General features: G+C 36.2%; 1 protein-coding gene across 2 annotated transcripts in view; it reads left to right on the top strand.

Moving 5' to 3' along the window:
* SLC13A1 (solute carrier family 13 member 1) overlaps positions 1-14,321 on the top strand; it is a 102,082-nt gene that overhangs the window by 60,736 nt on the left and 27,025 nt on the right. For both annotated transcript variants that reach the window (XM_069588290.1, XM_069588289.1), the window contains 6 exons: positions 1,210-1,308; positions 1,688-1,789; positions 4,897-5,003; positions 7,193-7,302; positions 11,091-11,252; positions 13,231-13,368. In XM_069588290.1, coding sequence (XP_069444391.1) covers positions 1,210-1,308; positions 1,688-1,789; positions 4,897-5,003; positions 7,193-7,302; positions 11,091-11,252; positions 13,231-13,368 — 718 coding nt within the window. The remainder of the gene's footprint in view (positions 1-1,209; positions 1,309-1,687; positions 1,790-4,896; positions 5,004-7,192; positions 7,303-11,090; positions 11,253-13,230; positions 13,369-14,321) is intronic.

Below are 14,321 nucleotides of genomic sequence, written 5' to 3'. Positions count from 1 at the left end.
AGAATCTGGCCAGTTTTCCATTTGTTTCTTCCTCTGGAGGGATATTTTTAAATCAAGATTTAGAGAAACACTTCACAAAATGTTATTCAAGGTTTTGAAGACCCTGGACTTCAGGATACAAGAATTAGTCACAGGAGAAAGGGGTCACTAAAAGTAAGCAGCTAAAATAAATAGAGACTGACAGTTACTTGGAAGATTATCTGGTTGATGCCATTAGAACATAAGGAGTAAAGAAATGCAAATAAAACTGTAATAGAATTGGTTTTATTTCTGAAAATAGACGGAGTTTGGACTCTGTTCATGATCAGCATATGTGACTTGTGTGCCTAAAGTATAACTGGAGTTTAGCATATTGTGTGAAAATTGATGGATCTAACAACCAACTATCTTGTAAGCCTGACAAAGCTGCTATAGAGTTAATGAGACAAGTATTTACTGTGTATGCCAGTGTTTAGAATTACTGGGCTCCCCTTGCCAAAAAAAAACCAAAAAACAAAAAACATGGTACAGCCCCCATTCTCTAATAATTCTCACTAGTGAGATAAAACTTTTCTATGAAAATTAACAATCACACTTAAGAAACATATTAAAATATTTAACAGTCAGGTATGTAATAAAGTATTAAATTAGAGATGAGTGGCACATAGCAAAATTCCAGTGATGCCAAAGGACTTGGAAAAGGAAAAGCTTAGCAGATGACGTCATGGAAGGTATGGAATGACAGTTAGGCATCGAAAATTAAGCAAACCAGGAAAAAAACAGAAAAGAGGGGAGACAACATTCAGAGAAAGAGGCAGAGGTATAGGCAAAAAGCACAGGTTTTTGTTATTAGCGGGGACCTTTAATATTTTCTGACACTTTCACACACATATCTTCTATAAAGGGAAAATTCTTTGTTTAACAAGCTTAATTATTCTGTTTAAATTAATTAATTAATTTTAATTGGAGGATAATTACCTTACAATATTGTGATGGTTTTTGCCATGCATCAACATGAATCAGCCATAGGTGTACATGTGTGCACTGAATCCTGAATCCTGAATCCTGTTCCCACCTCCCTCGCCACCATATCCCTCTAGATTGTCCCAGAGCATCGGCTTTGGGTGCCCCATTTCATGTGGCAAACCAGCACTGCTCATCTGTTTTACATATGGTAATATATATGTTTCAGTGCTATTCTCTCAAGTAATCCCACACTCTTCTTTTTAGCTTTAAGGAGATGTTCCAATGTGGCAAACCCCTAACAGCCAAACAAAAAGCCTGTGCTGCGTTTATTAAACAAGAATACCAAAAACTTGGACCAATAAGGTAAGATACACATGCACATAGACACAAATACACAGAGGGATGCAGCTTATACTGCAAGTATTTGTTTAAAGACAAATATGTGCATAATTGTCTGTAATGTATTTATTATACTTGATAAGGGCCCCAAGTGTTCTAACCTTTATAAATATAACTCCACATGATAAAATACAGACCATGTCTAACTCAAACTTACCAGGTAGAAGGATAAGAAGCTGAAAGGCCTACTGAGGAGTAAAGCCCCTTTCTAACTACAGATTCTCTTAAATAATTGACACATCCGATTTTTACAGTGTTTGCGTTCTCCCTGACAACAGTTCAGGGAGGTTCTGCAAATGTTCTGACTGAGAAAATAAATGAAAGGATTGGAATTTTCCCACAGATATCAAGAAATTGTGACCTTAGTCCTCTTCATTGTAATGGCCCTGCTATGGTTCAGCCGAGATCCTGGCTTTGTTTCTGGTTGGTCCGCGCTTTTTTCAGAGTAAGCATTATGCGTTATATTTGTCGCTTGTTTTATATTCTGCTTTTCTCCTAAATGGTTCCTATGACTCTGAAAAACTGTATGAGATTTGCTTTTCTTCCTTTCCATTGAAAAGAGTTTAAAAATTCTAATCTTTTCAGGAAAAAAACAGTGATAAAGAATGAAATTTAGGGTAAGGCAGCAAGCTCGGAAGCCAAACTGCCCTGTAACTAAAGATAAGGCTTCTTCAGACAAGATTCTTTTCTTCCTTACAAAATTAGAAGGATGATTTTCAGGAAAGCCATGTTTTAATATGGTCAGGAGTAGAGACCTTGGAGCCGCACTGCTTTGGTTCTGTTCTTGGCTCTTCCTCTTACTTTGGGCAAGTCACTTACCTCTCAGTTTCTCCATCTGTAAGCTGGGGCTAATAATAGCACTTAGAATAGTGCTGTATTCTTCCCACAAGAAGTTCAATACAAGTGTTTATTATGTGCACTGAATACCACTCAGTGCTTCCTAATAACCTGATATGAACTCATATTCTGTGATTTTTGCCAACCTGTTTTTATTTCTATGAAGGGTATTTAGTTCATATTTTGTCTTTTCCTCTGTTGATGTCCATTTTTGTACTATTTCCCTATAAATCTATCCCTGCCCCTATTTTATAAATAAGGAATTACTGAATAAGCAAGAAGACTGACTTTACAAGCTACTGTTAGAAGCTGGGTCAGAGTTAACTTTATCTGTCAGTGATTTATATCCCAGCAGACACTGCTGAGTCATGTGGAGTGAGGGGGATGATTGTAGAATAATTTGCTAAATTAAGGACCATCCTACATGTCCATATAAATACCTTGGTTTGAGGTTCACGTTTCCAAATCTGTCTTTCACTGAAGTCCTCTGTATCTTAAATTCAGCAGATCTCTGATTTGAACTTCCTGTCTCACATCCCCCCACAAAAATCCATGTTGTGGGGGTAGAAACTAAAAATGTTTGAGTGAAATCTATTCTGCCCACATGGATTGAAGAAATTCTTGCATCAGAGCCTTCTGGTTATATAGGTATTGCCAACATTTTTTTAAAGCCGCCAAGTGTGCTCGCCAATTCCTAGTGAGCACACAAGAGCAACAGTGCAGTGTGGGGCATATTTTCAAGGGTCAGCTGCAGCTTTATAGACTTTTTCTTTCCATTAGGATGAAACCTTTTCATTTCAAGAAGTCTAAACAAAAGGCAATATCCAATCACTTATAGCAAGCTGTTCATAGCAAACTGTTGTTTAATAGTTTGATTTAAACTTTATGGTTTTGTGATAAGACCTAGACCAACAGAAAATATAATTCTTCCTCCTTTTAAAAATGCCACTCCTATCATTCCAGGTGGGGAGAGTCCTAAACCCCAATGTGTAAAAACCAAATGAAATCAAACAATGGCGAATAAAAACCAGGCAGAAACCCCAATAGGAAATTCAATATAATCAGTTTCTATTTCTCCTCCTTATGGGAGGAAAATGTAACTCAGATGTTTTGTCTGTAGCAGGAAAACAAAGTGTATTTGCTTTAAGGAGGCACCCATGTTGTCTCAAATTCTGAGAGAAAACAATAAGAAAAGAAAAAAAAGCTTTGAAAGAGGAGGGAATTTGCATATATATATCTAATTGGCAATTATGTTTTTAAATTTCCAGAGCAAATAAAATTTACCTCAGCTTAATATTTTGTAATATTGAGACAACCTTAGTTCCTAATAAACTAAATATAAAATGATAATAGCTTTAAAAGTCTTTTAAAGAGCAATTATTTCTGTATTTATGGCTTAATTTTGTATGAGGTATATATACTCTAGAATATATTTGTAATGTAGAGATTTTAGACATTTAGAGTTTCTGAAGCTAGAATGATAAATCAAGATTTATTGCTACCACCTCATGTTTTCATTCCATCTGTTTGAACCTGGAAAGATTTCAATATGTCTTTTCATATAAAACAAAATCAGATTACATGATGCCTGAGCTAATTTGGCAAAAATCCAACAAAAATTATAACTGAAATAAAAGAAATAAGGAACTATAAAATAATAAATATTGGTTACATTTTTGGAATAAATTATACCAAGGCAGCATTTCACTCCACAATGAAAGAAAGTCTATATTTAGGGGGAAAAAAGCTGCTTTATAAAATTGTCAGATTGAATAAAATAATGGATTTCCTTGATTATCTAGATTGTTCAAGTAATTGTACAGGAATAAAGAGGCTCTTTACTATGTGTGTATTGCTGAGTTACAAGGTAGTAAAATAATCTTAGGGTACACACTCTGCTTTTCAGACTCAAAGATTCACTAATTAATATGCTGACTTTTAAAACTGATTTTTAATTATTTCTTCCTGTTTCATTCATGTCTGGTCTCCAGGTGCTTCTTAACTGTTGGGGAATCTGGAAACCTGTCTTACTTGCAGGAATGGCCTGGTATTTCTAAGACCCCATCTGTTTCTGAATAACTCTTAATTTGTACAGCGATCATCTGTGAGCATCTCAAAGCCATTCTGATAATTAATATTCTTGATTGAGTTTCATAGGGTACAAAGCTTCAAATGAGTCGATTTCATTGCTATGATATGGCCAGGGCCTATAAACACAGAAGCAGATGTTCTATCTTGGAGAAACAGATCAATTCCTTTTCACAATTTACAGAAGAGTTTTAAAAGACTCTGGAAACATCCATGCCTTGCCACAATTCAATAGTAGCCTTTTATAGACAATTATGTAGGACTTGGCCTATTGTTTCAACCTCAATGTTTTGTCAATATGATTAAAATAAATAATCCAGAGAAGAGATTATTTACCAGATCTGTCAGCTTTACCTGAAAGGGAACTTTTGGCCTAGCATATCAACATGTGTAAACATGATTCTTAAAAATAAGGAGACCTATGAAAACAATGGGGATGTGGTCTGAGATTTTCATCTTCACTCAGTTTCAGTTTTAGTTGTGAATCCATAGATTATAGAGCGGATTATCCAGAATAAATAACCAATACCACCACTCCTACTTCTATGCTGTTAGCATAATCAGTTGGTGCTTAGTTCGTACAAATCCTTGATGGCCTTTTTAAATGCACACACTTATCTTTTTTAGGTATCCCGGTTTTGCTACAGATTCAACTGTTGCTTTACTTATAGGACTCCTGTTCTTTCTTATCCCAGCTAAGAGATTGACCAAAACTACACCTACAGGAGAAACCGGTTGAGTATTTTTTATGATTCTGAATGAATTTGACAGAAGAGCAAAAGTACAAAATTTCCTTGGTTTCAGCTAACACTGTAGAACAGAAGGAATGGACATGAACACAGCTGCTGGTTTACATCTTCTGTTTACACACTACAACACCTATTGAGACTGCACCCTTCCTCTCCTCATACGAAGGACCATCTTACTTTGTAGAAGCTAGAAGTAGATTTCTTTACACACCATGGTTAGTTAGAATTCTACTATGGGTGATACTATTTGGTCTATCATAAGCTCATTGTCCTGGTCATAATCAGAAATAATCTTTCTATTGACAAATACAGGAGCAAGAACTTGGCAGTTATACTTCAAGATGAGCCTTCAGTAATAAATTCTGAGGATCTAAAAGTGTGAGGAGTTTCAAGGGAAGAGTATTTACAGCCTCATAGTAGCCTTGGAGAAAATGCAAATCTACCCCACACTTAGCCATAACCTGGTGTCACAGAAGAAAGAAACCATATTCAATGGGAGATTTCATTGTCTTCATTACACATGGACAAGAAAGTGTGTCTGCTTGTTTGAGTATAAATACTAAACACTTCTTCTCATCCATGCCTATGCTTTATACTATTAACACAACAAGTTTTGGGTAGTCAAATTCCTATGTTGTCAATATGGGAAGATGGTTTAAAATTGTTTGGAAATAGGCTGGTAGAGTTGTGGGGTTTTGTTTATTCATTCATTAGTCATTGATTTATTTGCTGGGGTGGAACTGGTTGCCATGCAGTTAGACTGGCCCACTTGACCACTTGAGTCAGAATAGATGAGTGACTGATGAGTCAGATTTCCAGGACGTGATATACGTAAACAGTATAGCATAGAAATAAATGCCTTTTGTTCTTCATTTGAGACCAGCATATCTCAAATGTGTTATAAGAAGGTTGTGTAATATAGAGCAGAGATTCCTATGAGACCCCAAGGTCTCTGACCATTGCAATCAAAGCCCTAAGGGCTTGCAGTAGTGTGTTCTCCATGGCTTAACTTCTCTGACCCCTACTTCTGAGTCCTCCTCTCAGAAAGAGCTTTGCCTTCTCCACCATCCTCTCTCTTATCATTCTTTAACTCCTCTTCTCCCTGATAAACTGAGTCACATTAGGTTTTAAAATGCAAGATAAGACATAAAATGGACTTCCCAGATGGCTCGGCCTAAAGAATCCACCTGCCAATGCAGGAGACATGGGTTTGATCGCTGGGTCGGGAAGATCACCTGGAATAGGAAGTTTGATTTAAATCCTATGGACAGAGGAACCTTGTGGGCTACAGTCCATGGGGTCACAAAAGAGTCAGAAATGACTTAGCAACTAAACAACAAGAAGACATAAAACATTCAGTTTTACATGAGAAGAACAGTCAGAGATGTTAGTGTTTAACAGGATATATGGTCTTAATTCAAGCAGAAAATACCAAACTTTCCACCAACAATGAGAGTTGGTTTGGTTTAAGTTTGTGGGAAGGAAACAGGAAGAGGACTTCTTAGTAAGCTTAAAAGCTTAGCATGTAGAAGGTTGCCTGGTACACACAAAAGTTAAATGGGCACAAAATCCATGTTCATGGATGACATTATTTCTAAGCAAATCAATGGAGTTATCAGAATCCAAATACCAAGAGAAATCCTTGCAATTATTGCTTTACGAGCATTTTAAGGGTTTCCTGAATAATAAGAAAATTATTTAATCCGAACTTTGAATTATATTAAACTGAAATTCAGGTGAATCTATCATGACCCTCCTCATGATTTGAAAAAAAATAAAATATTCAAATAAATACGAGTGAATGATAATGTTCAACAGATGCTGTTGTATCAATGGTGGATTGCAGATAGCCCAATGCACTTGTTACTCAGGGTAGGCAAAAATGTTAGTGTAATGAATGAATGAATGGCTAGTATTATATATGATGTTATCATTTATCTAATTTTTTTCTATAGTAAAATGCAAAGAAGTTTTCCAAATTAGGGCATTTTTCTTGTTTTATAATATAATGTTCTACCTAAGCCAGGTAGAAATTACTCAAAGTCTAGATCAAGTTTCCTATATGAGAATAATACAGAAATATTAAAAACTTTTAATGAGATGGCTATTTAAGATAATAAGAAATGTCATATAATATTTAAGCAATGTTTAACTGTAGGACTTTTGTTTTTCAGTTGCTTTTGATTACTCTCCACTGATTACTTGGAAAGAATTCCAGTCATTCATGCCCTGGGATATAGCCATTCTTGTTGGTGGAGGGTTTGCCTTGGCAGATGGCTGTGAGGTAATACTCTGTGTCTAAGATACCTAGCAGTTAACTAAGCTATTCAAAAGAAGGACACAAGGACAGTCAAGCTTTTGGAATGCTCATTCTATCACTGTAATGATGCAGATTTCAGTAGCCAAGCAGTAACTATACCACACAGATGAGGTGAGTCCTGAGTTCAGGAATTTCTGTGAGCATAAATCATCATTTTTATGATGTCCCAGCATATCAAAAGAAAGATAAATATAATTCTTAATCCATGAAATAGGATTAGAAGAGAAGCTTAATAATAAAAATAACATATAAAAGTCACTTATACAGAGACTCCTTGTAAAACATCTTTTTGTTGTTTGTACCCTTACCTTATCTCATGATGAATTTAAGTAGCTCTCAGATTTCTCTGCAATTATGTGCTATGCTAAGTTGCTTCAGTCATGACTCTTTGAGACACTATGGACTGTAGCCTGCCAGACTCCTCTGTCCATGGGATTCTCTAGGCAAGAATACTGAAGTATATCATGGTCCTAATATTGCCAAAGAAGAATGAGAAACAATACACCTGCATTACATTATTGTTACATATTAAATACATTAAAATTACTACATATATGCTTATTCAATGAAGTCCAGAAATAATTTCACATAGCCATGTTAAATATTTATCATGTCTAATTTTAGGAGGGCTTCCCTGGTGGCTCAGCTGGTAAAGAATCCACCTACCATGCAGGAGACCCCAGTTCAATTCCTGGATTGGGAAGATCCGAGGGAGAACGGATAGGCTACCCACTCCAGTATTCTTGGGCTTCCTTGGTGGCTCAGCTGGTGAAGAATCCGCCTGCAGTGTAGGAGACCTGGTTTCGATCCCTGGATTGGGAAGATCCCCTGGAGAAGGGAATGGTTAGCCACTCCAGTATCCTGGCCTGAAGAATTCCATGGACTGTATAGTATCATTTTAGGAAGAAATGAAATCATCGTGAGAAATAAAGTTGGCTATTTCTTTGGTCCATCATCTATGCAGCTGATATAAAGTAAAAGTCTGGGGAAACCTTTGTCCCTTGAAATTGCCCTGGTTATAGGGTTGCTAGAAGAAGAATATCTTCCCCTGAAATTCCATGAAAATTCTCTACTCTTTAATTATTCTGGGCCTAGTAGCCTTGCATGAAACACTCAAAACTCATGAACATTTCATTTCCTTATTCAGTCATCAAAGTAAAAGCAATGGTGAGAGAAATATCATGTCCAGCCCTTCAATTTCCCTAAAGTTAATTTTTTCTGTTTTTCAAGACAAATAGCTACCTGTTCTGTCCTATTCTTGACAGTCTAAGGAAAAACTGTGTTTTGCTTCTGACTTTATTGTCAGTTTTTCCATATGAGATTTGGATACTGAGCTTTCAGCAATTTGGTAATACGTGAAAGTCTTAAAAATTGTGTCAACTCTGAGTGCCACTTATGATATTGTTTCAAGTCTAGATTTGACTTGCTTCATAGGCTGTTCAAGTATAAACGATAACAATAGAAGACAAAGACACTTTTCTACTAGCTCAGTAGTAAGGAGATCTGGTTTCTCAGAATAAATAACTTCCATTCCTGTATCGGTTAATTTGAATTGTGAGGAACTCAGAATCAGCAACTCTAGTGTTGATGTCAATATGTTCATCTCTTCTTCCCAGAATATCTGTCACTCAAAGTGGTTTTAAAAGCATTGGCCAGACTCTAGAATTGCAGAATGGAAGGAAATGATAAGGTGTGAACTTAAATCTGATTCACTAGACTCTCTCTCTGGAAGAAGTAGGGAAAACTTGGAAGATCTCTACTTAGCTGTGAAAATCCTAGCACAAAGCCTCAGATTTCTGTGGGATACCCAAAATCACCCTACCTCTGAGTGGTCAGCTTGAAGCCATGAGCATGATGATATGATCTCAGTGGCTTCCCGAGGTGAAAGGACTGTATGTGATGTAATCATTTCCAACTGCATCTAATCTTACCTAATAAGATTAGGTAATCTAATTTTATCTAATACATAGGTAAAATCCATTCTAATTTTACCTAATACATAGGTAAAATCCATTCTTTAAATATTGATATATTTAAAGAAGAATTTGTCCTAATGTGATTTAAATGGTAAATAGTCTTTTTCATTGAAAAATCAAAACCCCAAACAAAAATATAAGTCAAAACTAGAATAATATATATAACATCTGGTTATCAGATCTGGGGATGTTTTTGCCAGCTTCTGATCTTGTCACTAGAGCCTTGCTGATGTCCATACTACTTTGTTATCCGTGTACAAATTCACACACGCAGGAGCTCAGTGAAATCTCACAAATGGAGAATTGTCCCTTCCATTTGTAGGAGAAAAACAGAATAACATATCTGTTCATCTGAGTATGACTGATTTTCCTGTATTATGTACAGCGTATCCAACGTCTGGACATCAGGCTTCTAAAGAACCCACTGGAAGCCACAGGAAATGGAGCGATAATTATTTGTACATCCATAATTCTAAAAAGGTTGCTATATCAAAGTAATATGAAAAGAAAAGAGAGAGGTTTTCAGACATGCAGAAACTAAAGAAACTTACTTTCCAAGCACCAATTATCAGGAAGTTATAGAAGATGTGGTCCTGTGAGTCATCAACACAAAGGAGTTAACAAGATAGGATTCCCACAGCAGAAAGAGGTGAAGGGGACCCATAAGTAATCTAGTGAATAGAAGTCTCTTTATAAAAGTAAAGTAGATCTAAAGAGCAACTAGTCCCAGTGTAGCAAGAGGAGGAAATACTCCAAAATCAACATCTCCATTAGGGAAAATGAAAAAGAACAATTACCTGAAATGTCTATCTACTTGTGAGGAGTTTTCTACTTTTACTGGAGAGTGTACTGGAGGATTAGTGATGGGTGCTTAAAAAACTAAGCAAGCAAAAGAATAGGGAAATCATTTCTTGGAAAAACAAACAAAAACTAAAACAGAACAGCTAAAGCAATCACAGGACACTAAGTGGCTCAGCTGTGAACCATATTCATATGATCATAATGGCAAAACTTAAATACCGATTTAACCTAAAATGTTGACATATGAATTTAAGGGAATGGGGAGCAGGGATAAGAAATACATGTATGATGGAAGGTTTTATAAAACTGAATTTTCGTGTACATATTAGAACATCAGTGTTTCATCCCTGGGTCAAGAAGATCCCTTGGAGCAGGAAATGGCAGCCTGCTGTAGTATTCTTGTCTGGAAAATTCCACAGGCAGAGGAGCCTGTCAGGCTATAGTCCAAGCAGTTGCAAAGAGTCAGACACAACTGAGCAAGCATGCTTGCTCCAAATAATGTCCAAAATTGAAAATTTAGAAATATTAAAAAGTAGAATTTTGTAAGATAGCTATCATAAACATAAACGTGGGAATAAGTAGCTAATGTGAATGAAAGTTGTTGCCTCTGAGGAACACAGCTTAAATGTGGGAAGAGGAAGACCAGAAAGGATGCTCCTTTTCTTAAAGCCCTGTAGTACTACATGGCTTTTTATACCCATATATAGTAATTAGATGTAATTCAAATGTAACTGAAAAAATGGGGGAAGACAATCCAAACTTCCTAAAGCTTGTTAGTGATGTTAAAATAAGAATAACTAAGAACTTCACAATGTCATAGTCACCTAGATCTAAAAAACCACAGGAAAATATGAAAGATTAAAATGATAATTTAGAAACTGAGTCCTTAGGTCAAATAATGCTTTTTTATATATTTAAATTGTCTGATTAAATGAATTATTAATGAATAACACATTTTGCAAATTTGTTTTTTAGGAGTCAGGACTATCTAAGTGGATAGGAAATAAATTATCTCCTTTAGGTTCATTACCAGTCTGGCTAATAATTCTGATATCTTCTCTGCTCGTCACATCTTTAACAGAGGTAGCCAGCAATCCAGCTACCATTACCCTCCTTCTTCCAATACTATCTCCATTGGTGAGTATTTCATTTATCTTATTTATTCTCTTCATTAAAAGAATCATGTTCTACTTTGCGTGTTCTCATATTGTGGTGTAGAATCATTTGGGGCCTGAATGGTTCCCCATAGGTAACTTACAAGGTTGTTGCTGCTGCTGCTGCTGTAAGTCGCTTCAGTCGTGTCCAACTCTGTGTGACCCCATAGACGGCAGCCCACCAGGCTCCGCCGTCCCTGGGATTCTCCAGGCAAGAACACTGGAGTGGGTTGCCATTTCCTTCTCCAATGCATGAAAGTGAAGTTTGCTTAGTCGTGTCCGACTCCTAGCGACCCCATGGACTGCAGCCTACCAGGCTCCTCCATCCATGGGATTTGCCAGGCAAGAGTACTGGAGTGGGGTGCCATTGCCTTCTCTGACTTACAAGGTTAGTTGGCCTTATTCACATTCATATTTTCTTAAGAGACCTCAACTCAGGAGAACTCTTTTATTCCATGTTCAAGCAGCAGGATCTTAAGAGAACCCTCTACCTTCTTTCTGACCATAGTCTTCCTTTACAGATAAATAGGAGGGCCAACCCAGACCTTTCCCAGCTCTAGAAAATTTTGAGATTCAGTGCTCCCTGACAACTTTCATATTTAGATCTCTAACATTGATACTTCTCCCTCCAGAAGATGTCTTGATGTTTTGAGAAGCACTTCATATAAGGGATTTGCAAGGGAATAAAAAGCCAGGTTTACATCTCAGGCTTCAAGCTTGAATGTCTCCAACACAGCTCTGTACAGCCTAAGAAAAATGTTAAAAGAAGCAGATTTGCAAAGAGAGAGAGGGAAAAACTGTCTCTCTTCTCCACAACTAGATGGCAATTATGAGAAATAGCTTCAACTAAAATGTTTTTCTTTCCTCGGCAGATGATTTTGGTGAAAGGAAAACACTTTAGATGCAGAAAGATTGCCCTTCTGGAATTGTTCTGCTACCAGCTCAAGGTGCAGACATTGGCACTCTTGAATGGCTTAAATTAGAAAAGAAATGTAGGCGGGTGGATATTAGTGAAATACAATTTGGAATTTTTCTGGGGTTTATTTCTCAACAGGGAGCAGTTAAATAATTAAGAATAGTAGTAACTCTTTTGTGATGATCCCTAAGTAAAATTTAAATTATATAACTCACAGAGGCAGTAAGTTAATGGAATGATGAGAATCTTTGGAGCCAAAGGAACCTGAGAGCCTACTAAGCTCTAACTGCTTGCCAGCTATGTTTTTGGATCAGTTACTTTAGCCTCTGTGGACCTCAGGTTCTTCATCTGCTATTTGGGGCTATAATTACCATCTCTTAAGGCCGTAGTGAAAATTAAGTTGTATATACAAATATATGAAGTTATTATATTATGCTATACATTATATACCATTAAACTTTATATATATATAAATATATAACTTTAATATATTATATATAATATGTATAAATATATTATATATATATATATATATATTTGAGATTCCCTGGTAGCTCAGTTGGTAAAGAATCTGCTTACAATGCAGGAGACCCCAGTTCAATTCCTGGGTTGGGAAGATCCCCTGGAGAAGGGATAGGCTACCCACTCCAGTATTCTGGTATTCTGGCCTGGAGAATTTCATGGAGGGTCAGATATGACTGAACAACTTTTACTTTCATATATAAATACTTACATATTATGCGGTAACATGTATATAAACACTTAGCATGGCACTTAGCACTAGATAAACAGTTGCTGTTTTCATTTTGTTTCTGAGATAAATGATACTTTACTTTCTGAATGAACTGAGTTATAATGCTTAGATGGATATCAATCACCATATAAACAACGGAAAGAAGAAGATACGTTTTCTAAAAGTGTGTTTATGTGTATTATTTTCTCTTTATATTTCAACCTGCTTCTGGGAAATTTATTATAATAATTTTGCTCATTTTTATGGCTATCTCAAAATTTTACTTAGACTCCTTTTTATCTTTTCCAACAGGCTGAAGCCATTCACGTCAACCCTCTTTATATTTTGTTACCTTCTACTCTGTGTACCTCATTTGCTTTCCTCCTACCAGTAGCAAACCCACCCAATGCTATTGTTTTTTCATATGGCCATCTAAAAGTTATGGACATGGTGAGTGAACTTAAAGAATGCTATCAGGTCCAGTAGACATTATTTTGTGATGTCTTGGGTTTTCTATTCTTTTATAAACTAATCAACTGGTAGGAAATGTATAGTTTGAGTCCTGCTTTGAATGTGAGTGCATGTGACTGGCCCTAGAATTGTTTTTAAGAATGATAACCTGGAGCAAATGTGCGATTAATATTTACAGTCACAAATACAGAGAAATTGAATGCCTCAGTAATACGCTGGAAGAGGAAGAGAGCATAGAATATACTCAACACAATGGTTTAAGCTTAGGGCTTGTCAAGATCAGGATCCAACTTGATCTAGCCAAATAGAAGAAGTAGGGTGAATGAAATTTAGCAGTCAAGCACTGTGGTTTTCTATCACAAATATTTACACAACTGACATTTGCTCTGAATAAAATGTTGGGCTCAGTGCCTGACTGATGGAAAGTCATCTTTGTTTTTCTGATTCTAATAGTGACACCTGAAATAAAATGAAGTGAAATTAGCACAGCAAGGAATAATAGAAATTATAAGTGACAAAATGTATACATTTTGCCAAATACAAAAGTCATGGTAGTGAAGAACTAGTTTGAGAATATCCTGGTCTTCTCTTAAACTTGATCACCCACTTCTGAACCAAACCAAGCAAGAATATAACTAAAGGCTATTCAGTGAGCCTGCTGTGCAAATGCAGTTCCAAGTTAAGCCCCAGTTCCTTCCTTCTACACAGATTGCTGTTCCTAAGCCCCTGTAACATAAAAATTCTGTAAATGCCTCTATGCAGAAGTCACATAATTTACTTTGGGCTTACAAATGTGCATAATATACAATATAAACAATGTGCTAAGCTTGTGAATTTAAAAAAATCTTCTAAAATAAATGAGTGGCTTGCATGGACAGAAACTCTGTAATATTCATTGCTAGGCATCCCATTTTGCCTTAGGGCTTCATATT

This window comes from Ovis canadensis, chromosome 4 (assembly GCF_042477335.2).
Source record: "Ovis canadensis isolate MfBH-ARS-UI-01 breed Bighorn chromosome 4, ARS-UI_OviCan_v2, whole genome shotgun sequence".
Lineage (NCBI taxonomy): Eukaryota > Metazoa > Chordata > Mammalia > Artiodactyla > Bovidae > Ovis > Ovis canadensis.
This window is presented reverse-complemented; position numbering and strand designations above follow the sequence as displayed.